The sequence below is a fragment of the Mesoplodon densirostris genome, chromosome 1, assembly GCF_025265405.1.
Source record: "Mesoplodon densirostris isolate mMesDen1 chromosome 1, mMesDen1 primary haplotype, whole genome shotgun sequence".
In the NCBI taxonomy this organism is placed as follows: Eukaryota; Metazoa; Chordata; class Mammalia; order Artiodactyla; family Ziphiidae; genus Mesoplodon; species Mesoplodon densirostris.
In genome coordinates this window covers 63,214,153-63,240,945 of record NC_082661.1, presented here as the reverse complement: position 1 = coordinate 63,240,945, position 26,793 = coordinate 63,214,153, and the positions used below count along the sequence as shown (strand labels likewise).

General features: G+C 39.5%; 1 protein-coding gene across 1 annotated transcript in view; it reads right to left on the bottom strand.

Moving 5' to 3' along the window:
• Positions 1-2,828: 2,828 nt before the first annotated feature.
• The window catches only part of TAPT1 (transmembrane anterior posterior transformation 1), a 64,742-nt gene continuing 40,777 nt past the window's right edge, over positions 2,829-26,793 (bottom strand). Inside the window, exons 6-14 of the mRNA XM_060103878.1 lie at positions 25,423-25,520; positions 25,173-25,242; positions 19,381-19,461; positions 16,881-16,990; positions 15,400-15,459; positions 14,945-15,013; positions 11,236-11,312; positions 7,935-8,095; positions 2,829-5,026 (exon numbers count right to left, since the gene is read on the bottom strand). Of these exons, the coding sequence (XP_059959861.1) occupies positions 4,809-5,026; positions 7,935-8,095; positions 11,236-11,312; positions 14,945-15,013; positions 15,400-15,459; positions 16,881-16,990; positions 19,381-19,461; positions 25,173-25,242; positions 25,423-25,520 (944 nt within the window). The 3' untranslated portion in view covers positions 2,829-4,808. The remainder of the gene's footprint in view (positions 5,027-7,934; positions 8,096-11,235; positions 11,313-14,944; positions 15,014-15,399; positions 15,460-16,880; positions 16,991-19,380; positions 19,462-25,172; positions 25,243-25,422; positions 25,521-26,793) is intronic.

Genomic DNA, 26,793 nt, shown 5'->3' with positions numbered 1-26,793 from the left:
GTATTTACATTTTTATGTAGACATATCTAAAATGAAATGAAAATAAGCTTGTTGAAAGTAATTGCAGTTTTGAAAGTACCCACTTTGGAGGTGATTCACCCCTCAAGAGCTTAAACACTCTGTAATCCCTGATCTAATTCCCTCAAAAAGGTGCCAGCGGGCTTCCCTGGTGGCGCAGTGGTTGAGGGGTCCATCTGCCGATGCAGGGGACACGGGTTCGTGCTCCGGTCCGGGAAGATCCCACAGGCCGCGGAGCGGCTGGGCCCATGAGCCATGGCTGCTGAGCCTGCGCGTCCGGAGACTGTGCTCCACAATGGGAGAGGCCACAACAGTGAAATGCCCGCGAACTGCAAAAAAAGAAAAGGTGCCAACTGTACTCTCAAGACCCTCACTTCATTTCCTCACCTGCCAAAAAGAAAGTTGTAAGTGAAAAGCAAGATACATCGTGCAGATACATTCCCTTCTTTTTCATCACTTTAAATATCAAACGACTCCAAATAAACTTTACTATGCTGTGCCAAAACGTGCCTTTCATTAACTTGCCAGTGTGTGTTGCTTTTCTTTTCTTACTGAAATTTACAACAGCAAGGCCAAGCTTGCACTTGCTGAGCATTGCCTGTTACTATGGAAACTCCTCAGATAACAGAAACTCTCTTGGAACGCCAATTTCTTTCTTAACAACTTCCCCTCTCAACTGTACACATTGGATATTTTCAGCCATCACGTACATGGTACCATTTGCTTCAAACTGGTCCCAGATGATCATGATTCTGCTGCTCTTTTGACATATTAACTCCTTTTCTTTCCAATTCTCTGTGCTGTTAGACTGTACTCAGAATCTATTCTTCCTGTACAATTTCCTGAGAGACAAGGGGCAAGGCACATCTTTTCTGTAGAGTATATGAACAAATAGGACTTTGCCACTTATAAACACTTAATGTCGTGATGACCCAGGGTGTTGGAGTCTGACTGCTGAATAAGTGGGGCATAGTCGTTTTATCTCTTCCTTTACAAACAACAAATAGTAAATATCTAACGAGTATTTTTAGAAGCACACGTTTTAGGAAGTTAGGTCTAACATCCACTCCTTTTATGTAAAGATCTCTAAATAGGCCCTTTCAGATTTCCAAGTGTTATGAATGTGGGCTGTAATCCAGACCCTCCAGATTCAGTGGCTTAGAACCAAAACCACTTACATCTCTCTCATGTATAGTCTAAGCTGAGTGTCCCAGGTTGATGGGCAACTCCACTCTGCAGAGGCATTCAGGGACCTGGGTTCCTTCCCCGCTGAGGCTCTGCCATCCAGTGAGCCCTGTGCATTTACCTGCATGGCTGGGGAGGGGCCACACCTTCTCTGGGTTCCACCTGGTGGGAAACTGAGAGGTGTAGGGCACCCGTGATGGTATACACCCTTTGGTTTCCATCTCTTGGTGAGAATTAAGTCACTTGGCCACATGTAACAGCAAGAGGGGCTTGGGAATGTAGTCCCCAGCGAGGCAGCTAGGTGCCCAGCCACAGCTCTATGCTTATGCCACAGAAGATGCTGGTGGACAACTAGCAGTATTTAATTCAAAAAAAATATTTTCTTTTTTTAAAATTAATTTATTTTTGGCTGCGTTGGGTCTTCGCTGCTGCGCGTGGGCTTTCTCTAGTTGTAGTGAGCGGGGGCTACTCTTCGTTGCGGTGCACAGGCTTCTCATTGCAGTGGCTTCTCTTGTTGCGGAGCATGGGCTCTAGGCGCGTGGGCTTCAGCAGTTGCAGCATGCGGGCTCAGTAGTTGTGGCTCGCAGGCTTAGTTGCTCTGCGGCATGTGGGATCTTCCCAGACCAGGGCTCGAACCCGCGCACCCTGCATTGGCAGGCAGATTCTTAACCACTGCTTCACCAGGGAAGTCCCTCTTATTTTTTTCTATTTTATGGAAGCACTGTGAAACTGCTATACAATTATTTTATTTGAAGCAAATCCAATAGGAAAAAAAAATCAGATTTACATTAAAATGTTAAAGAACTATATTTATTTTAAAACTGAAATAGACCTGAGAGATCATTTGGTTATTAGACAACTTGCCCACAGCAGCTGTTATTTCACTGACTTGTTTACTATCAGTCCTCCCCAGGAGGGCAGAGACTTTTGTTCATTGCTGATCCCAGCAGCTAGAGCAGTTCCTGACATATAGAAAGTGTTAATAAATCTTTGTTGGAAGAATAAATAGATGGAACTGAAACAGTCCAAAATGCAGTGATTTTAAATTATTTTGTGACTTTATATCCATCTCTGCTGAGTTACCAGGGATGGGAGGAAAATTTCTGAGGTTCTAACAAGTTTCTTCCATGTATATGTATAAAGAGTATAAAGTCTTACTGCTAGCCAAAGTACAAAAGTACAAAGAAAATTTGGACAAGCTCTGAATGACTCTTGGTGTTTATACTTCTATCGCAAAGAGAAAGCTATGAGTCTGACTTACCTTGTGCCTCAGATTTTTTTTTAAACCAAAATACTGTCTTAAACTTGACTCCCAGATGTGAAAAGCACATGGTGTGACATTCAAATAGCTGCAAAACGAAGTACCTTAATTTGCTGAGAGATATTAAATGGTCTATGATCAAGACCCAGCCTATTTTTTTCCTCCAAAGACAAAAATCAAACGTTTTTCTCCCATTAAAACCAAAAGAATAATTCAAATTAGACAGTCCTGTCACTTGTGAATTGGAAGTAAATTCTTATTATAGAGTGGGAAATTCACTCCACTGAATATAGTAGAAAATATTATTAAAATAAATTCAGTGACCTTTTTAAAAAAGATTATAAAATTGAATTTATTGAGTTTCACACAAGATGCACTTATAAAATTAGTACTGAATGCCATTTTAACAGAAGAAATGAACATCATTCCAAACTCCCAATATATTCTGCCAAAAAAAGATCTTTCAAAAATGACAGCACAGTAACAGAGTAATTCAAGCTGAACAGAAAGATACACCCAAATCATATTTTTGCTCTGATCAGGGCTATGTTTGGCAAAGTTATCCCCAAACTATTCCCATTCCTCATGGACACTGTTCCTTATGTTGGTGAAGAGAAGATGGAAAAAAGAATAATAATCTTAAAACGGGCCTTCACTGAAGCATACACAAAACAATTTAAAGTCTTTCATTTTTAAGTTAAAATAATTCCTGGTTTCACAAAAGTGTTTCTGTACAATTTTCTTTTTTACCCTATGTGAACGTTAATTTCGATTTCTTTAGCTTTAATGTAAAACATTAAAATCCACTTTTGTTTTTCAGAGGAACAAGCCAAAGCATTAAAGCTTGCTTTTTCACATTTCACCCAGGAAACAGACAAATTAGCTAAAATTTACCTTCTGCATGTCACATGATGGAAGTATCAGCACAAGAGCTGAACTTTAAAATGAAAACATCAAAGGAAGTTAACAGTTAACGGTTAACACCTGGACATTCTGAAATTAGACCCTGTAAAATTTTTATAAAAGTGCAGAAAGGTTCCTCAAGGTAAAATGTGGTGGAAAATAACCTGTCCTATGACGTGGGCCACAAACTGGTAATTAAGCAGAAATGGAATACTGATCTCAAACAAAACCAAAAAGCACCTTTTGGCTGCTGTTCCCAACATCCCCGCACAAACACCTGTCCACACCCAGGCAGCCACCTGAACGCCCCGAACACCCCCATTTCCCTTCCCCGACACAGCCTGCCCAGCCCAGCACAGGCGCACGTGACAGCCACACCTCCCCACACAACACAGGCCCGCCCAGGCGCAGGCACACAGACAGACCCACCCATGTACTCCAGAAGCCGGAGCAAGATGCTGCCCCATCCGCTAGAAGATGGACTTCAAAACTGTTGCTTGGAAAACCCACTTGAAGTCGACACCTTTGAATTTTGTATACTGACAGTTCTTCAGCCTGTTCAACACCAAATCCTTTTAACTGTTACAGTTTAGGAAGCAATTAATTAGTTTAAAGTGATACCAGTTAACTTATACATTAAAGTTAACACTGCTCTGCTTTCTCAGTATAAAAAGTGCCTTTCTGTAAGGGAATTCCTATTTTATCCACTGCAGTGAAACAATACACGGCTCACGTTTTGCTGTAAAGAGTAAACTGAAAAATTATGAAACATTTTCTCAGTGATGCATAACCTTCATTAATTAATATTTCTTAAATAAGCTGGCTTAGGGCCTTTTTTTTTTCTCTATAAAGTGCTACTATTCATCATGTCTTATTTAAGGTAGCTTTTTATTCTGATTAATTCAGGTACATCTTCAAAGATTATTCTGGTGGTAAGAAACTTGACTTAAGTTTAATTATTATTATTATTTTTAATGGTTTGGCAGATGGTGACGTTTGAAAACTGTGGAAACAGAGTGAGGCTGGAAAGGGAGCATCGTGCTAAGAGCTTCACAGTTTTCCAGGTATATCCTTATACTGAAGAGGACTCACGTCAAAATCCGATCTTCTGGAAGCACAGATTGACAAAGCAAAAGTGATGTCTGTGTTGCTCCTGTCGGGCCCAGAGAGATTCTGCTGCTTTGCCAAGCAGGAGGAACTTTTCCTAATCCGTCAAGTTTTCCAAGGAGTCAAGGCTAGAGGTCACTGTTGGAGGACTCATGTGACCTGACCTTCAGCCAGAGCACATCACTGGAAGAAGGACACTAAGATTTGCTTTCCATTAATAATTTAAGTTCTTAAATAAATATTTAAGTGCCATTTTCAGCATCTGTCCATCCTGGTAGCACAGCATCTGCTGCCCCGGGACTCTGTGTATCTTTGGCACACGCAGCTACAGAAATCAGTCAATTCGGTTTCCACAAATTGTGAACCTGTCTATCTCTAACAAATCTTTCTTTGAGGATCTGTGTTTTAATTCAGAGTTTTCTTGCGTTATGTCCTTCTCGTCACCATCTGGCGTTGTCAGAAACTGATCAGAATTGCTTGTCACAAGTAGTGGTATGACATTTTCCTTTGGATGAAGAGGCTGGCTGGTGACCGAAGCAGACAGGTTTTCTTCTGTGGAAAAACAGATTCATTTAATTAGAAAAGGGTTTCCCCCCAACTTATAATAACCACAAGCTTAACAATATAGTGGTACTGAAAAAAAATGTTGATTATCCATGCTTTTGGATAAAGCGAATAATAGCCAAATAGCATGTTGTATAAGCCCCAGAGTTTATAATGAAACTTAGAGGCTGCACTATTTCTGTTTCCTCATCCAAAATTTTATATAAAAGCTATTATGTGAATCATGTCACACAAATAACACTGTTACCTGATTCTGGAAAGATCAGAACTCCTATGTAACAACCCTCCTCCTACAAAACCAATAATAAGATTGTTGCCAGAGCTGAAAAATTAACATTGATTCCTAAACTCAGGACATCAGGGCTAAGTAGACTCTAATCCATTCCACCTCTTATGTGTAGTCACATTAGACATAGTCAGCATTTCATGTCCAGGAAGTCCAAATCAGAAGTAAAAACAAATCAATGGACAAAACCTCTAATGTGTATTTTGGGCCATGGGGATCCTGAGCCTGGCCTGAGGAGCAGTGGTCTAGGGGCCCGGACCCACCAATCTCTGAATCATACATTCAGTCCTTATAAGAGCAGCTTCATCAAGGTAAGGATGACATACCACAAATGGTACATATTTAAAATGGATAATCTGATGAGTGTTGACACATATATACACCTGTTGAAACCGTTGCCACGGTAGAGACAATGAATACATTCATCTCTCTTGGTTGTCCCTCCCTCCTGCTGTCCTCTGCTTCTTTTGGAACATGATGGACTCCATGCTGTCTTGACAGCCAGCCCCTCTTTTCATATGCAAAGTGGGCCTGAGCTGCCCGACTTGCAATATCTTCCTGAATGGTCGCTGGCCGGTAGTCTCCTGACCTCCAAAACATCCTGACCAGACACAAAGGCACTCGCCCCAAATGCACTGCTTATTACAGGGCTCTGGATCCAGTGAACTTGAACTGCAGTGCGTGCTACAGGTTTTATCCCCTCTTCAACTGGAGGCTTCTTGAAAGCAAGACTGATGGTTATTAGCTTCTTAATGTGTTGAAGGAGCCTAGCCTAACAGAACACATATGGACCCATTATGAACTATCCAGGTAGCTGAAACAAATGCAATCCCATATTACCAATGGTACTTACATGTTCTTGAAAATTAAAAATTATTTTCAAGTTAATCACAAGTTTCTGTTCTACTTTAAAATAAAGTATACGTGACGAGCATGGCTCTCTCTTCAGACTGGCTTCCGGCCCAGCTCTAGTCTCGTCTCTTATTCCTTCCAGAACAAACTTGACGCTTGGAATACTGACCCATTAGTTCTCTTCTTTTTCAGGCCTCCACGATTCAGCCCACCCTGGTCCCTTTCCTGACGTGTCCCAATCTTCACCTGGGCCTATTTCTTCTCACCCTTCAGGATTTAGTTCAGGCGTCACCACCTCCAGGAAGGGTCCCTCTCCTGTGCCCTCCACGCCCCTGTCTATAACCTCACTCACCAATTTGGATTATCCACTTTTGTTGTCTCCCCTGTCAGTCTGAGAGGCGCTAAAGCATGATTTATTTACCTTTGTATCTCCAGCATCTCATATACTACCTGTCACACACATTGCCCCAGTTCTTCCTCCAAATCTTCCAGGCCAGAAGCCCTGGAATCATCCTCAACTCCTCTCCCATGGCACAACCTCACTGGCAAGCCCTGGGCCCCTCCTAACCCACCCAGAATCTGGTCAGCCTGCCCGCTCACATGCTGACCCATGCACTGAGCCAGGCAGCTCCCCACTGGCCTCCACCTCTGGGCTCACCCTTCTTTTCTTTTTTTTAAATAAATTTATTTTATTTATTTTATTTATTTTATTTTTGGTTGCGTCGGGTCTTCGTTGCCGCACGCGAGCTTTCTCTAGTTGCGGTGAGCGGGGGCTACTCTTCCTTGCGGTGCGTGGGCTTCTCACTGCAGTGGCCTCTCTTGTTGCGGAGCACGGGCTCTAGGTGTGTGGGCTCAGTAGCTGTGGCTCGCGGGCTCTAGAGTGCAGGCTCAGTAGTTGTGGTGCACGGGCTTAGTTGCTCCACAGCATGTGGGATCTTCCCAGACCAGGGCTCGAACCCGTGTCCCCTGCATTGGCAGGTAGATTCTTAACCACTGTGCCACCAGGGAACCTCTGGGCTCACACTTCTTGAGGCTAATTTCCACAAAGACTGAAAATAGCCCTTTTAAAATGTCTGCTGGATCGTGTCACTCCTCCGCTCCAAGCCGTGCAACAACCCCTTCACACAGGAAAAGCTGAGATCCTCACGAGAGCCCACAGGGCGCTGGGTGACCCGGAGCCCTGGGAAGCCTCTTGGACCCCCTTCCAGTCCCTCCCGATCCTGGGGGAGAGGCTGTCCCTTGACACGCCAAGCATGTTCCTGCCTGGGGCCTCTGGACGCATGGCCTGTGCCTGGGAGGCTCCTCCCTGGAAGGCTCGGTCTCTGCCCGGATGCCAGCTCCTCACGGCTGGGGAGTGCCCCCAACTCCCACCACAGTCCCTCTCCTGAGTCTGCTTTAGTTTTCTCCACAGCACTTACAGCCACCTGCCATAGTGCACATCCACTCCCTCTCTCTCCCCCATGATCCAGCTCTGCCTGCCCCACTGCTGTATCCCTGGGCCTGTCAGGTAACAGGTGCCCAATAATCATCTACCGAACAACCAACGAAGGAGTGAAAAAGCTCGGAGCACTGTGTTAGGGGAACCTGTGATGAGATCCACAGCATAAACATTAAAAATCAACAGCTAAGCAAAGTGAAATCCAATCTTGAAAGTGTTGCTAAACATCGACCGAACAGTGATTTTTTTATTAAGTAGAGTTCAGACAATTAATTCATTATAGAATGATTCATAGAAGTGATAAAAAGAACCAAACCTACCTTGAGAGGGTTTACATTTATTCTGTGATTTATTGGATGGTTTGCTGGGAGCGCTGGTTGGGGGAGGGTTAAACAACTTTTCTTCCATTTTGGCTTCCTTCACGTACTGGCATGATTTTCCCAACAGGACAATGTTGTTCAGTACTTTCAGAGATATCAACCTAAAACCGGAAAGAAACGACCAACTACTGTTGGAGTCCCTCTCAGTCACTGGGCAGGCAGAGGGGAGGGGGAGAGAGGATCACCCAGGCGCCGCAGGGCCCAGTTCCTTATGCAAAACCCGAGTTTCTGGAGGTTTTTTTACTACGGGGGAACATTTTTGAAAAACTCCTTAGTTCTCTCTATAAGAAGAAACTATGCTTAGAAGTCTCACCTGGTTCTAAATTGTTTGACATTTATTCTTTTATTACAAAATAAATACATTTAGCAAATGCAGATGAAAAACAACAAGAAAAACTTATAATGCCACACTCCAGTGCAAATCACTGTGACATTTGGTATATTATCCTTCAGTCATTTTTGCTCTGAATGTACATCTATTCATATTTCTCACTGTCCAGTAATGGGGTCTCTTCAGAAGGCAGTAGGGGATTGGAGTTCAGAGCGAGTGCAGAGACTCCAGGGTCCAAGTGTTTGAGTTCGAATCCTGACTCCACTGCTCAAGACCTGTGTGGATCTGAGTGAATTTCCTAACAGGTTAATCCATAAAGGAGGTGATTTCAGTAAGGTGCTCAGGACAGTGCTGAGCACATAGAAATGCCAACAAATTTTGTTATTTTATTACCATCGTTGTTGTTGACATGACAATATGTCATGAATATTCTCCAGAACCGCTTGTGTTCCTCAATGACATTATCTTAATGGTCTCACAATGCTTCACTATATTGGTTATCATATAACAAAGCCCCTCAAAGCCCTTAATTCTGGTTACTTAGGCTATTTCTAATATTTTCCTTCTATTAAAAAGTTGCTGGTTAGGAAAACTTACGTTAAATCTGTGTTTCCTTAAGATAAATTCCAAAATACATAATTACAGAAGTGGGATTTCTGGGCCAAAAGGTGTATAACCTTTTTAGGCATTTGAAACGAATCTGGCAAAAATTCTGAAAAAAACTCTTCACACTGGTATTGTCACACAAATAGGGGCCCTTAAATGGCACAACACCAAGGACCTCACAGTCAGTTCTACAGTGAGTGAAGGCGCGGGTGGCTATTTCTTAGGCCTGATAGGAAATCCTGGCAGTGACACGCAACTACGCGTCAGTGAGGGGAAGTCCGAAGAGGGGTGTGGAAGGAGGTTAAACAAGAAGCAAACAGGCTTCCTTCACTCTCCCCGGCCTCCCCACTCCCTACTCCGGAGCACCGAGGGCCTCACATGGACCCAAGGCTGCAAGGACCTTCCGCGTGCATGCGCCACTCTTCCAGGTTTACTGCCAGCCCCAACTTCCCCCGCCCGCTTTACTCAGCCCTTCCACTGCTTCCTTGACACCACTAGGGGATGTCTAGTAGGATCTCAAGCTTACAAAACCCAAACAGGACTCTCGATTCCAGCCCCAACCCTCCAAAAAAACCAAGGCGAACCAGCCCCACTTGTCTGTCTTCACCGGCTTCCCCATCACAGTGGACGGCCAGCCCATCACCCTAACTGCCCGAGCCCCACACTCTGTGATGACACTTGATGCTTCGTGTTCCCTCTCGCCTCACATTCAGTCAATGCGTCAGCAAGTCCTGTACATCTCCACCTTCAATGTATCCCTAGTTGACAGATTTTTAGCACTCGTTGCCACCATTCAATTCCAGCTGTGGTCACCTTTCCTGGGAACGACTGGAACAGCTTCCTGACCTGGCCTGACTTGTGCTTCTCTCCTTGCTACACTCCAGTCCATTCTCTGCACAACAGCCAGAGTGGCCCTTGCAAAAAGCCAGATGGATCTAGCCCTCTTATGCTCACAAGACTCCAGTGGTTCGCCTCCCTCAGAGCTGAAGCCCAGGCCCTTCCCGGGGACTGCCGGACTGCCGGCCATCCTTGCCCACGCTCTCTGCCTGGCAGGGTGGAGATAAACAAGGAATGATACAAAGAGCTTTGGAGGGCAGTGTGAGCATTTGTGCCAGGGAAGGAGGATCTCATGTTTTTTAATGGCAGTAACTGACGAAAGTTACCTTAATACAGTAAAGCATTTCTATGCTCATTCAAAAGTAAATGGTATGCAATCTGATCAGAACCACAGCTTGCTTTGGGCATCACTGACATTGGCCGCGTAGCCTGAATGCGGCGCTGAGGGCGCAGAAAGTTTATTTGTAACTCACATACTCAGTGGAGACGGTGAAAACTGACTGCTCCTGGGCTCCTGTGTCAGACACCTCTGGAGCACCTGCTGAGTCAGTTAGCAGGCAGACAGCAGTGTAGAAAACACACTCAAAACGTGGAACTGGAAATACCCAGATGTCTCTGGAAAGTGGACCTCGTCCCAGGGGCAGATTCTGGGTGAATCTCTGGCTGAGGTCACTACCGCTATGCTTATCCTCTCCTCACTTTCTCAAGATACTCAGTTCTGACTGCTGCCCAGAGCACGGCTCCTGATGCGCCACCTGATGCGCCACTGCACGTGAGCACAGGGACCAGGGATGGGGTCCCTTTCTTCTAAAGTAAGTAAACCTAAAGCTAGGCAGGGCTACTTTATCATAAATTCACGTCATGAAAAAACTAGCAGTGGCAAAAATGCCTTTTTATATTATTTTCTTCATACCGCTTATTACTATCTTAAAGTATTTTAGTTGTTAATATGTTACCCTTTGTCTTTCCCAACAAGATATAAGCCGCATGAGACCAACAAATCTGCAGATAAGTTTAACCAGTCACAGGCAGAGAAATGATATATTTCTGCATCTCCTTTGGGTTTATATGACATAGGCCTAGAGCATGCTAAATAATCAGTATGGCAAACATAGTAGAAACAAAGATTTTTTTAAAACATAGAACAATATCTGATTACAATGGCAGATTTTATCATAAAACACGGGTGAAACTTAAGTCCTAGGCAGAAAGGACTTTAAGTGATTTCACTAAAAGATTAAAATTAAATCTAAAGTGCTATTAATACTACTACCAAACAGCATATTTAATTTAACTAGAATTTAACTGAGTCACAAATACATTTGGAGATACATGCTGTCAAGGGAGACCCCCAAGACAGTTGGGATGGGCATATTGTTATGATTTAGCTGCTATTAACTTCTATCACATCTTGCACTTATACTTTACTGTATAACCAAAAACATATTCAAGAATGGTTAATCTTACCCAAAATAGAAGAGTATGACACAGGCATAAGACAGGATTCCTTGCACTTTAATTGAGCTTGTTACAACTCTGATGAGCTAGCCAGAAACAAACGAAAACAACAAAACACATAAACAAAACATACAAACACAGAGTTATTAGTTAATATTTAAATAAAGATTTCTCCATGCAGATTTTAACACTTTGGGCACATACCTGTGGCCTTTGTCTAAACTCAAGAAAGCAGTTCTAGTTTTGTTGATTCATAACAGAATCTGGCTGCTTGTGAAAGCTTCTGTGGTAGATTTGGATTCTTTAGACAAATCCAGGATGGCTGTGGCTAATGCCACGTTCAACTGCTGACTCTAAAGTCAGACACTATACCTAGTTCATGAATGACATGTTTACCTGTACTTATTAACAGAGATGCAAATCAGCTGACTTTTAAAATAAAAATTATTCTGGAAGATACAAATGAATTCATCTTGCTGCATGTGTCCCTACCAGAGCTAGAAGCATCTAGTGGGCATTGCCCTTGCTCCTGCTTTTTCTGTCCTTTTTTCTTTGACTCTCTAAGAACCCCCAATGAGTTGCAGGGGGAGAGAGAAAAGGGAACCTTAGGGGGTTTGTACTGTTTAAAAAAACTAAATACCATTACAAAATTTATTACTTAAAGGCCAGAAACGTTCTGCGTCCTTTGGATAGTTCTGATTAAACATCTATTTTCTTACTTATCTCACAGAAACATAGGAGTAACAGCACTATCCTTGGAAGTTTGCTGAATAAATCTGGTGGGATCTGTCGCTGGAAAATGTTTACACATTATAGGTTCAGCTTAATAATGAGCCCACATATTAGGGTATAGGGGGACTGCTATGTGAAAATAGAAAATCAGGGAAAATAACTGACCTTATCTAGTAATGTTATCATCAAATGGAAGGGTCTCTAAATAAATATCATAAGATACATTTTAAATGACATTTTAAAAATGCTTTTAATAAAAGAGCAATTGGGAGGAGACAGACAGAATGGACTGCCATATATTCAATAAAATTTCAAGATGAGGAAAGATATGGAAGTCCTCATCTCTGTCACAGTCTCTAATGGGGAAATGACCTGTCGTACAAACATTTGTGATGGAAAGTAACGTGGTTCTAGAATTTTATTCATTAATATGAAAGGCAAACCAATGATCACATTCAAGGCTTAAACGACTTCATTTTTACCCAGTATATTATTAGGTAACTTTAAGATACACGTGTCCCAAGTCCAATTTCCTTGAGACCTTAACATATGATTTATTTTACTTTTCTTGGATATGAATTCATTCTAGGACCAACGGTAACATTTACAAGGAACCACTGCCACTCTTGGCCTTAATTAAAGAATTATCTTAGTTACTGAGGCCTCAGCTTATTCTTCAGGGCCCCTAGATTTCTGCCAAAGCTAGGGTGTCGCTCTGGCGCTCTGTGAGAAAAGCGCTGCAAAAGAAAACCTGCTGGATCCTCGCATAACTACATAATCCCCTTTGAAACTACAGGAGGTTTCCCAGAAGTGTTCTGTTAATCGATTATTAATTAAACTTAAATCTTTTCGTATAACAACCATAAAAACTTATTTAAAGATTAAAACAAAGACTGAAGAAAAATCTAAAAAATGTACTAATTTTAAAAATTCATACTAATTATGAATCGAGTTTTCTGGCAAATAAGTTACTAGATAAATAATTATTATTTGGCAAAGCAGGGACACACTTAAATCCAACCACTTAACCAATCCTTAAAAAAAAAATAGTCAGGCAACCTAGGTTTACTCTCACACTGTTGTATCCCTTTTCCAGTTGTAGAAAACAAATGTAGAAAAATTTTAAATTCTATTTCATCAATCTCTTAAACCTTTAACAAATAACTTCACTCTTGAAAAATTTCCTGTTTTTCCAAAATTCTAGGAGCTCCTTTTCCCAAGCAAAAGAAAGCCGAATTAGTTAGTACATAATAAAAACAAGCTCCTAATATAACTGAAAACATTTAGGATGTGGTTATTAGAAGAGTCCTGTTGAAGTTTAAATAACGTTAAATCTATTAATCATCCATCCTCTAAAAAAAAGTTAGGCAAGCTGGTCAAAACTACAGTTAGTATAATCTACAACTTCTTTATACCTCTCTTAGTCAATTTCTATGGGACTCTGCATTATAAGAAAACTTCAGATGTACTTTGACAAAAAGATGGTTGCATTTGTTTTGATATGAGAATAGGTAGCCAAAAAGGAATATAGGGACTTCCCTAGTGGCACGGTGGTTAAGAATCCGCCTGCCAGCGCAGGGGACTCGGGTTCGAGCCCTGGTCTGGGAAGATCCCACATGCCGCAGAGCATCTAAGCCTGTGCGCCACAACTACTGAGCCTGCGCTCTAGAGCCCACAAGCCACAGCTACTGAAGCCTGTGTGCCACAACTACAGAAGACCACGTGCCATAACTACCGAAGCCCACGCACCTAGAGCCCATGCTCTGCAACAAGAGAAGCCACTGCAGTGAGAAGCCCATGCACCCCAACTAAGAGTAGAGCCCCTGCTTGCCGCAACTAGAGGAAGCCCGCATGCAGCAACAAAGACCCAACACAGCCAAAAAAACCCCAACCCCCCCAAAAAAAACCACCCAAAAAAGAATAGAATCATATATAAGTGCAGCCAGCAAATCTTCTTAATTAACATTATTACAGCCTTAATTAAATATTATAGTAGCTATATGCAAGGCTGTTCTGAGCAATTCATTAAAATATCAGAAGTTGATGACTAATTTTTTTGGTTGATCTAGTAAATTTCAGTGCTATTATTTAAAAGTATATATGATATTTCCTGTGTATAACAGTAGAAAATCTCCTTGTAAAAACTTTGGAAAAAATTTAAGAAGTAGTGCTTATAATGAACACAGAATATTTCTTCATTTGTGCACACCATATTTATTTAATCTATTTCATCTGTTGCCAAATTTTTACTACTATAAATGCCACCGCAATGCATAACCTTGCCTATAAATCATCATGTGCCTTTTATAACTATTTTCTTTTTTTTTTTTTTCCTTTTCTTTTTTTTTTTTTTTCTTTTTTTTTGCGGTATGCGGGCCTCTCACTGTTGTGGCCTCTCCCGTTGCGGAGCACAGGCTCCGGATGCGCAGGCCCAGCGGCCATGGCTCACGGGCCCAGCCGCTCCGCGGCATATGGGATCCTCCCAGACCGGGGCACGAACCCGTATCCCCTGCATCGGCAGGCGGACTCTTAACCACTGCGCCACCAGGGAGGCCCTATAACTATTTTCTTAGGATAAATTCCTAGAACTGGAATTACTTCATCAAAGCATAATACCGTCACAGTGCCCTTTAGAAACGCTGGATCAACTTATACTTCCACCAATATGTGTTACAGTGGCCACATCAATGCCTACCACTAGGTATTTCCACTCTAAAAGAAAAATCGTTGCCAAATGAATAAGCCAAAATGAATATTCTCCTTGTCAGGAAAGCCATTACATAAAATAGAGCCTTAATATCATTCACCTATTGGATGGCTCAAAATCCAAAAGGAAGATACTATAAAACAAAATTTCCTTCTAAGTCATGTACCTTTAATTTTTATATCAAGTCCTTTTAAAACAAACTTATTGATAATCCTTTTATTAATATTCTGTAATGACAGTCATCTCGTCATAAAAAAGGGAAAAGAAGTATGAACTTACTAAAACAGCTAGTGGGAGAGGAATAAACCCCATCCTCCGTGCCACGGAATCACTGTAATCAGTATATGCCTAGACAGAGAAAGGAGAAAAGGATTTATGGGATTAAATATCACTTAAAAAGTACAATTCACTCATCACCAGCAAATTTTATCAACAGGTGAGGCTGTGAGCAAGAAGAGAACCTAGCACCTATAATGTAATTTAGTAAAATGATGTGGCAATCTAAATGTTCATAAGAAGTTTAAAATACAAAGTTGCATAACTGTTACAACACTGCAGAAATCATAGCCTATGTAATGTTACATATTAGTATTATTTTTATTATTTTGTAAACATTTAGTGTCAAGAACAGAGATAAGTAGGAAGTTTACTTAGCTTTCCCTTAATTAATATCCCATGCTGAATTAAACCATTGTTCAGTTAACTTCAGACTATGTCTTCAATATAATACTCACATTTTTCTGTCGACTGCTAACAAGGTCAAAAGCAAGGCTGGCTCTATATTCACTGTAGACCTAAAGACAAGTAAGAATGAAATATTAAGTAATATAGTGCAAACATACAACGTGAAAAGATTTACCTTGTAGATAAGATGTTCAATAACTAGCCAGAAAGAAGGTGCTACTAACTAAGCGACATCTGGGTAGTTTTTCTCTTATTCGTTTTCCTACAATAAGGGTAAAACATAGCCTCAATTCCCCAAACTGGTAAGTTCACAGGCTTTGTAAAGGTTTCTCTTAAAGAGGGATAAATATTCAACGATTATGATCCTGAGAGTTTAGAATTTGGGGAGGAGTGGTTATATTTTAAGTAGTGTAAGGCACAGAAAATAATTCTGAAAATTTAAATTAAACCAACACTTTAAAATTATTATTACTGTATATCTAATGATAATGATGCCTTCTTAGAAAAATGAATGCTAAACATGATATAAAGCTGAGTTAGAGAACATAGCTATGAAGGCACTTGTATTCCACTAAAAACTGCACTAAGTATTAGAATCAAGCCTATTAGTTTTGACTTACGTTGCTGAGAAAATGATCCCATGAAAAGGGATTCTTGTTTTGAGGAAGCCAAGAGAGTAAAGGGTAAAATTACTTTATCACCGTTTATGCAAAAAAGTGCAAAATTATATTTTATTCAAGTATATTAAAACATTCAGAAACCCCATAATCCAAGCATCACATTGTAGCAGCTGCAACTGCATTACATTTTAAGTCTTTGCCTTTTGAAATAAAACAATAAGCATCAGAGTAAGACAAAGCATAACCAAACCAAATCTAAATAACTGGTGAAACTACTATTCGTTTTGGGCCTGAGGTAGGAATGAGGACTGCACTAGAAAACTTGCCTACGTTTTGTTTACAACAAGCCTAAAGCCCCATTTCTATTTCTGGAAATTCTATGGAATACCTGGTTATAATATAAAACAAATCTCTCAAAGTTCCAGCAAATGCTTTCACTAGAAAAATATAAGGCTCTTGTCTTCTAGGACTTATCAGAAACCTATTCATAATCACAGAAAAAGAATCAATTTTTAAATATAAAATATTAAACAATCTAGGCAGAGAGAGAAGTTTTGATATCTAATGTTTTAAATAGAAACAACGTGATTTTTAAACAGTTTAACTAGACAGATTATGATGGTTATTAACAGTTTATAATGGTTTTGAGTTAGTGACACCCTGATCTCAACTACTGGTCAATCTATACCTCTACACAAATGTATGGAACCAGAACTGTTTAATATTGAAATAATGTACTTTCAGTAGTACAATTATTTTTAGAAATTTAAAATTATAATTCTAACTTTAAAGTAGTAGTACTTTTCTATTTTTCTTCATAAATGCAGTAAACTTAAACTTGCTCTTCTACAACTTTATAATATTAACCAGAAGTCAACACCAAACACTAAATTGCTTATTAAAATACATACATCTGCAGTAATGTCATTGAACTTTGTGATAAAGGCATGTTTTATAATATCCACAGCAATTTCTGATATAACCACCATACAGACATCTGGAAACAACACCCAGAGATGATCTATAAAGTAGGGGAGAAGAGAGACAATTAAATCTCTTAATATGAACAGAATCCATAATATCCTATCACAGGCTACCACAGAAACCTGCAATCTCCACAGGGCAAAACTATAATGTTTTCAATAAGTGATAATAGAGAGAGAACCAGCATTCAATTAATTATCAGAAGAGCCCTATTTTATCCAGATAAAGGATAAGTCATTCAACAAGTATTTATTCTGTGCTTCCTCTGTGCCAACCCCTACTGAAGGGGGCACAGTGGTGAGCAGAGCCCCTGGCTTCCTTCCGGACCAGCACGGGAGGACTGGTGGGACGGATAACTAAGCAGGCTCCTTGTAAAACTCTCTGGCTGCCTTAATGTGATGGTGAATAACTACTAGGAACATGTGCTGAAGTCAACTGAACAAATTTTTTTCCCTCCTTGATCACTAAGACTTAAAGATACTGATCAATCATTTATTTCACTGTCATACAGATGTAATTCGTCAGATTTGTTCACCTTTACCTTATTTATTAGAATGTCAATTCAGTACCAAGTACCTGACAAAAAAATGCCAACAGATAACCTCCTTAGACCTTGAAGAAAGATATGAGTGGGACAGAGCAGGAAAAGGATCAGAATTGTTGGCAGGGACCTGTAGCAATCCAGCACCTGGGCAGCTGGAAGGTGGGGTGGAGAGAGCACAGCTGGGGCTCTGCCTGCTGACAAGACAAGGCAGTCTTAGGGAGTTTCACATCCTGTTGAGGTTTGGGGAATCAGGGAACCTCTTTCAATAATAAACTCTGCCACTGACTGGCTAGATGATGCTGGCAATTACTGGCAATTAAGTTCCAGTTTCCTCATCTACAAGATAAAAGTATCTACACTTCACCATTATGAGAATTAAATGAGACAATGATGTAAAGTGCATAGCAATGGGCCCGGCATACAGGAAAACTTGTACTATTTTTATGTTATTCATCATCTTGGGAATTTAGGGTAAGCTTCCGTAAGTGGTATTTGGTTTAAACAAAATTTTTTTTAAACCTAAAAAAAACAAAAACAAAGAGTGAAAGAATGATGAATTTACCAACAAAGAAGTGTTCCTCTTATCATACTCGCAAAGAAAACTAAGATAACTTGTTGAAAGTCAAGTACAAATGAGCACACGACTTTAAACATCCAGTTGTCAGCAGGTTTAGGGATTACTGTCCTGGGGCGCAACAATACCGCTGTTTCAGGACTGCTGATCCCACGCGGGCTCTGCTGGGACCAGCCACACTCGCCCGTTACTGCCTCTCATGAACATCCTGTTAGCTGACTTAGTTATAAAGCAAGAATCCAGCTATGCAGAGAATCTAGGTGTGTGTGTGTGGAGGAGGGGCCTTGCTACCACAGGTCAAGTAGCCTTTGGATCTATTCAGATGAGACGTCAAGCCACTGTTAAGATATACCATTTGATTGTATCCTTTCTACAAGAAAATAACTTCTGGAAATATATTTCCAAGATCACGTATCTCATTTTACATGTTTCTGATGTTTCACACACACCTGAAAACGAACAAGAAGTCATTAAATACCTATAACATGCACGGCATTGGTGGTACTAAACTGCAAAACATGACCTCGATGCTTAAGAACAAGGTTATACAGAAATGTCAGTCGTAAAAAATTCTAAATTACTTGAGACACGTGATCATTTCCCACCAAGCTGACTTCAGCACCACCAGACTGTGTTGTAATTACCTATCTATTTCCTCTATTAGCTTGTGATTCCTACGCACATCTTAGTCCTTCTTACCTGTGCCAGTGCCCAGCACATAACATATACTTAGTGAATGTCTGCTAGCTGAATGACTGATGAAAATTCATGGAATCTCAACAACTTCCTTGCCAGCCTTGATTCAGAGAGTGTAAGTAACAAAGTTTACTGCTTTACATTATATTTCTTTAATTTATCTTTATTCAAAATGCTAATTCATAGGCAGTGAATGAGTAAAAGATAAATTTTAGGAAACAGTCAAAGTTCTTCTGGTGACCCGTAAAATGAAAAAGATCTGACTGCATTTAGATAACCACAGCACACTACAGTTAGAAAAATCAGCAAAGAGGCTTGGAAGCTGCAGTGCTCGACAGGGTCCACTCACCCACTGGGTACACAGCTCTACAGAGATGCTGTGTGGCTCACAGGAAATGACGGGCCAAACACCACGGCACGTGGTCTGCCTCCCACCATACCACAGAGAGCACACTCAATCTGTCCTACTGGAACGGTTATTTCCAACACCCAAAGAGTTGAACAGCTAAAAATTTTGAAGTTTTCTGCAATATTCATTTTATTTCATGGAAGAGAATGATTTTTGGTTCAAGAGTAAAATTGGAAGGCACCGTATTTGTTAAGAGTTACTTACCTGGATTCCAAGAAAATTGTTCCATGTTTCTTAGACACACTATTAGCAAAAGCACATAATTTGTGAATCGTTCTTTAATATCTGAAAAAAAATTTAACAAATAGTAGATATATAACAAATTGTATATAAATAACAATTATATAGTATATCTAAAATAACTTTCTTTTAGTCAGAGCATGATGAAATTATATATGTAAATGTGTGTAAAATTAATATATTATAAAATACATATAAAATGTCTGTAAAATTATATATAGGGTGGTGCTATGTTGGCAAGCCATCTACTTCTTTCACCAACATAATTCTAGTATGGAAATTCCAGTTTTCTACAGACTTCAAAAAATATTCAAGCCATCAATCTGCTCATATTGAGTCAGACTGCTCCAGTGGTCTTTGGGAATGTAAGAAGACTGTTTTCATTTTATAGAAGAAGAAATAATAGAAGAGTGTAAAATATAAGACTTTGGGTAACATAAAACCCCTGCTTCCCAGACTATTTCTGATCTGGTAAATAGTAAGCACACAAGTACTGACCTGATGAATCCTTCAGCTAAGAAAATGCTAGTATTACAACAGCATTACTAAGGATATATGTGGAACTTAGGGGAATAAAACAAGCAAAAAATTAGGTTTCATGATATTTACCGTAAGTTACTAAGTATTCTGAGCTTTAGTCTGAATGAATTTAATAAAAGCAAACAAGTAAATTCCTGATAAAGGCTAGTTTACACATTTCACTTTTGAAGCTGTTACCTTCTTATCAGAGTCTAAGATACTATGTAACCAAAAAATGGAATGAAATCAATCTATGCCTGCTCTAAGTCTGGTACATCCACATGTTGGGTCTATGCAGTGGTAGGGCTGTGGCTAGAAGCCATCATGCATATAGTGCCCATCTCAAAAGCCTGTACACATCTGTCATTTCCCTAATAAATCTAATATCTCAGGAATTCAACTGTGGGACCCCCTATAGCCCTCTGCATTTCAGTTTCACTCTGAAGTCCTTCCTGGGACAGCTTTGTTCTTTCTTTCTGGTTTCCACCTTTCCCTGTCACTCTAGAGCAAATGATGTGGACTTTTAGTCTACAGCTAAACCTTGGCCTCTGTAAGTGAGCTGGTGTTTTCCATGTGTCTTCTTCCCTAAATTCCTGAACTCTCTCTAGTTAGTAGCAGTACCTCTTTTCTAGGGTAGCTCGGCTCCTAGCCCCTATTTGTGAGGAGTCTGAGCTGTACCTTTACTTCTTCAAAGGCCAGGGGGCACAATTTGCTGTTCTATTATGAATCCATAGTGTTATTTCTTATGAAATGCCATGTTTTGGGGTATAAGCTCACAGCACAGTGAGTCTCCAGGTGAAGAGCACAGGCATGCCCCCTCGAAGGGCACTGCAGAATTGCAAGGAAGCTCACTGTGGAGTGCAAAGCACACACGTTGTGACTAGTTCTAGATCACATTTTCAACTTATTCTGTGATTTCAAATGGGAGTATAGGTTAAAAGAAGCTGAGAAAAGCCTGTCCTAGAATAATTTCCATCATAATCTAAATAAAATGTATTCTCTGCTACTTATGTATAGTTAACTGTGGGACTTAATTCATGGGACTAATTAAATTTGTCCATGTACTTCCAGTTGGAATTCTGTGCAGTTATTCACAGAGCTGCATCTATATGTGTGCTAAGCCCTTTGGATTTCTAATTTCCCTTACCAAATTTAGCGAAGAAATGTACTTATTTCTGACCTTTCCACTTTCCATGATACTGACTTGGTGCACTGCGGAATTATCTGGAAAGAAACTGCCTTGTGAAATTTAAAACAGTATTTGAGATAAGCCAACATAATTTTTATGAAGTCTTATATAATAAAACAAAAACAAGAGCAGTGTTTAAATTAATCATATCTGATTCTTGGACACATGGTAGCTGCCGGCATAGAGGAAACCTATAATCATTTCAATTCTAAGAATACTGATAAAAGGGGAAAAACTCCATTTTATTAGGGGGATATTTAAGGTCAAATAGATTTTAGAAAAGCAGACTATTTCAAAATACTGTAGAGGTTAATAAAAATTGATAAATTCTGGTGGATAAATGCAATTTTACACTATGAGGGACGTGAAAGGTGGTAAGTTTGAAGATTAAAAACAATAAAAAAAGCACTCATTTATCAATCTAACTCTGAAAATGAGGCTGCTATGTGGCTATTAAAAAATCTCACTATGTTTCATTCTTGTACTTTCACAACTTTATTTTTTGTACATTTAAATAATTTACAGAGATTTTTTTAAAATTTGAGCATCACTAAAGTATACCGAGGGCCTCCCTGGTGGCGCAAGTGGTTAAGAGTCCGCCTGCCGATGCAGGGGATACGGGTTCGTGCCCCGGTCTGGGAGGATCCCATATGCCGCGGAGCGGCTGGGCCCGTGAGCCATGGCCGCTGGGCCTGCGCATCCGGAGCCTGTGCTCCGCAACGGGAGAGGCCACAACAGTGAGAGGCCCACATACCGCAAAAAGAAAAAAAAAAAAAAAAAAAAAAAGTATACCGAAATTCTGACACAGTTCATCTGCAATAAAATAAAATCTTACATAAAGAAGTAACATTTTTTAGAATAATAGATTCTGATAATGATAAGATGTAAATATGTTGATTGAATGATTTATCTATTTACAATATTAATAATGCAATCCACAACGTATTTACATCATATCTCATCTTCAGAACACAGTTTTGACTTGGATTGAACTCGCATTAATCAAAAAGTGAAACTCCTACCAAAATGGGAATGTTTTCTCTTAATCTTTATTAATGAGCTTAAAAACACGGGTGATTAATGCTTTAAAAATATTTCTGATATTCAAATTATTAAGCTCCTTTTTCCTCTTCTAAGTCACCACTAACAGGGATATACTTTAACATATTTACAGTCACAATTTAAATGTGCAATGAGTGACTCTTTTATTTCCAACAGTCATTCAAATTAATGCAGGTACTCAGCCTTATGTTAAGAGAGTTAAACAGAATCACCCTGAGCTGGAACCTTACTTCAGACCAATGTTAACTCCTGCAGGATCTTTCTGAACGTACAGTTCACATTGTCAGTGGGTTAACAGCTATGTAAAACATTTCATTTTAAGAACACAGGTCAGAAAGGTCTAGGTTCCATACTCAGCTGGGGCACACAATGACATGATGTGGAAGAAAGGACAAAATGTTAAAAGTTGGGTTTTATTAACTAAACTCTATTTTGTGTGTCCTCAGGTAATTCCCCTAAAGACAACGTACAGTCAGGCAAGAAACTGAAAGGGATAAAGTCACTCTAAAATTTCCAAACCAAGTTTTCAACATTAAACTAGCATGAGGTACTAAATTTGATCCCATGTACACGGCAGCTCAGTTTCCCAGGGAAATTCCCAGGGAAAGAAATAGCTGGTGTGTGACCGGCAGCATCCTGTGGACTGGCTCTCATTTCACAGCTGCTAATGCATGTGGAGGAGGCAATAAACTCAGTCACCATGTGAAAGGCAGGCATTAGTGACTCCTTACCTATTCCTTTAATATCTGAGCACCACCTGCAACACCAGCGAAATTGTCTACGACAGATTTTTCTTTTTCTTACTTGGGAACAGGTTTTAAAAAGCTACCTTAGGTAAAATTAATTTCTTATAAAACTTGAAGGGAGACAGAAAGGGGTACAATGCAGATCACCCTGCATTGTAACGTGAATTATTTTATCTCTAACAAAAAGCAAAACTTTTCATGCTGATTACTAACCATTTTAAGCCAAAATATACTTCTGAATTCCTTATAGACTCACATGCATTGCTTTATTGATATGCTACTGTTTCAGAGTTTTCTTAGAACGGAAATATTGAATTCCTTATCTTTCTAAGCTAAGAGATTAAAATTTGGGGGGCTTGTTTATAAAAGAAAGGAAAAAGGGATATTAATTATATCACCATACTGGCGATAAGGTTGAAAATCGTTCACAATCTCCTCCTCACGATATATAAAGACTGAAAACACTTATAACTTAAAGATCTGCATGTCTTGTTTAAAGCTCTACAAAGAGTGCCTACTCAAACCAGGTTATTAATTTAAATAGAAATAATATGATTTCTGCTACAAGTGAAATTCTTACAGTCGAAGCAATATATTCTAGAGTTAACTCCTGAAGCTGAGAAGAGCATGCCCCTTCCCTCCTATCCCTCCCCTCCTCTTTCATTTCAAATGTAAAGAGCTTGGCAGCACACGTTTGAAAGAATATTACTGCACAGAACGACACTGTGCCAACTGCCCTTCAGAGCTCTGAGATTTAAGGTCTATCACTGCTCCACAGAATTATCTAAAGTTTTTCATTAGTTCTTTCTGTTCCTTGCCTAGTTATCAAATCTCCTATAATTCTAAACACTCCTTTGCTTTAATATATTCATATGCCATTATTTTCCTTGTCTAATATACGTACAGCAAAATTTATGTACAGTGAAATTTTACTTTTAAGTGTACAATTTGATTGAGTTTTGATGAATGCATAAGCTATGCCACCATCCCCATAACTAAAATATGAACAGCTCCATCACTACAGTAAGTTTCCTTGCACCCCTCCCAGTCAACCCCACCCCCAGTAATCACACTTGTATTTCTATTATCATAAATTAATTTTATCTGATCATAAACCTCATAAGTATGAAATCACACAGTAGGTACTTATTTGTGTCTGGCCTCTTTTCACTCAGTATAAGGCTTTTGAGATTCATCCATGTAGCTGAATACAAGTAGTTCTCTCTAACTGTTGAATAGTGTCCCACAGTGTAGATATACCAAAATTCATTTATCTGCTTTCTTCTTAATGGGAGGATTTGGGTTGTCCCCAGTTTCGGGCTATGAATAAAGCTGCCATTACAATTCTTTACAAGTACAAGTCCTTTTGTGAAACTGTGTTCCCGCTGGTGAGTGATAGGGTAGGTCAATGTGTAACTGTGTAAGAAACCGCCAAAAGGTTTCCCAGGGCAGCTGCAGCATTTCACATCCACCATCAGTGCGGGGCACTCCCCAGCGTCACTGACACACACTGGCAGCCACAGGACCAGCCATTCCAGTGGGCGCGTGGTGATCTCTCACTGGCTTTTTCACCCCTGTTTTCCACCATAGTGCAAATGGCAACATGGTGAAAGAGATAAGTAATGTCTTCATATTCTTATGAAAACAGTTTTGACTTTGCAGACTCGCTGGAAGGGTCTTGGGACTCCCCCTCCAGGGTTCCATGGGCCACACCTTGAGAACCAAGACACTGTGCTGCTATGATTATCCTAACTATGTAAGATAAGGTTTCTGGGGATAAACTTTGTGCCCTCACACATCTTAGAATTAGAAAGGAGGTGGTAAGGCACAACTGAAAAAGCCTAGAACTAAGAGCCAATCTGAGGTTTATCATCAGAATTAGAGTTAGTAGCTAAGTGAGTGACCTTAGGGAAGTCAAATTACTCTCTGTTTCAACTTTCACATCTGTAAAATGGAATAATATCAGCTGCTCCTAAGAAATTTCTGGATCAATGAGAAGCTTCTGAAAGTATGGTAAGGTGTGATACAAATACCTGTAATTTTTTACTATCTTAAACACCCTGAGATTACAATAACCAAAATACTAAAAAAAATACTTAGTAAAGATGTTGAGAGAATAAAAGAAAGCACAGCTTAAGTCAAAGAAAACAGTGGCCCATAGGAAATGTGACATTAGAGTTTCAGAATGAGTTACAAAATAATACTGCATAAAGCTGCAAGTAGAATCTGATAGTACATACCGCTATTTGATATTTGAAAAAGATTGTTCTTTTCAAACTTCTTGAAAACACTTCCTTTAATTTCAACAAACTGAAACAGTAAACACAAATATCATCTTCATCATTAACACAGTTTTAAAAATGGACATGCTACATATAAAACTTCTTAGGGGATAAATAACATTTAGAAAAAATAATTTTTTCCCATTCAGAATACTGCTGTTAAAGTATCATATAACCTCAAAAATGTAAAATAAAATCTCATACTTACATTATTAGACATCATAATAGTAAGCAGGGACTTGTTGTGTGAGTTAAAAGCCACATTGAGAGTTGTTGCCTGAACCATTATAAGGATCGCATGAAGAACTAGCAATAAGTGATGTCAAGGAAAAAACTTGTCTGTTTTCAGTTTATATTAATAGATAATGCTATAAGATCTTGCAAGTTTATAATGGGGAAAAAAGATGACTATGCTTTCTAAATCAAGTTTTACGTATTTTATTAGCTTTGTGATTTCCCTATTAGCTATAGTTGATATAAATTTGATGGGATAAGATGTATGCAACTCATATGAAACAAAACAAAAGCAGAAATGAATCCAGTCATTTAGACTGTGAGTCCTGGAAAACAGTTGTCTTGTTCTTTCTGGATCTTTGGCATTTGGTACAATGCTTGGGAAACAGGATATCAGAAAAGTTTATTAAATAAATGGAATAAATTATGGTAAATACTGAAAGAAGAGACCTAGATATATACATTGTGAATTATGAAAATCTGCATTCTAAAACAGAAGAGAACACAAAGTAAAAGTTAGTCTGGAACTGATTTTCTTCTCTGGTTCTGTAGGGGGAGGGGAATATAAGACAATAAGAAATGTCTGATAATTAAGACTCTTCTTCAGATGTCATTTTTGAAGACATCCACAAGCTGCAGAATTATACTCATATTACATACGGAATAGTTTATTTAAATTAGAACAGTAACTTTCTACTTCATTATACTTGGAACAAGCTTTTACTCTCCACAGAAATTTTTCCCACATAGTCCTTTAACTTCCCAAATATTAATCCAATTCTTTCAAGCATTGCTCTTTCAGAGACAGTACAGAAAAAAAAATCACACGACACATTCCTTTGAACGAGTCCTGATCCCATATGGACCTTAAGTGTAGGTATGCATGTGTGTGTAAATATACATACACACACGTGCACACCGTGCTATATAGTAAAGCATTTACTCTCCAAAAGAAAAGCTTTCAGAAGGAGATGAAGGAGGGAGAAATAAAAGCTCAAAAACTCCGGAGCCTGTGCTCCGCAACGGGAGAGGCCACAACAGTGAGAGGCCCGCATACCGCAAAAAAAAAAAAAAAAAAAAAAGCTCAAAAATTCCTCCCTAACCAATTTCAAATTTTATTTCTAGATGAATTGTATACATTTTAAGCTGAAGGTTAAAACAAAGAATTCATAGCTTTAAATATAACTTCAAAAAATTCTAATATATGTATGAAAAAGTTACAGAGATCTATATAAATCTAAAATATGTATAAACATACTATCCCTTTATTCTAAAATCCTTCCTTATAATCAGTTACACTGAGAACAGAACTATTTTCTAGCAGTTCAAAGGGTCATGTATACAT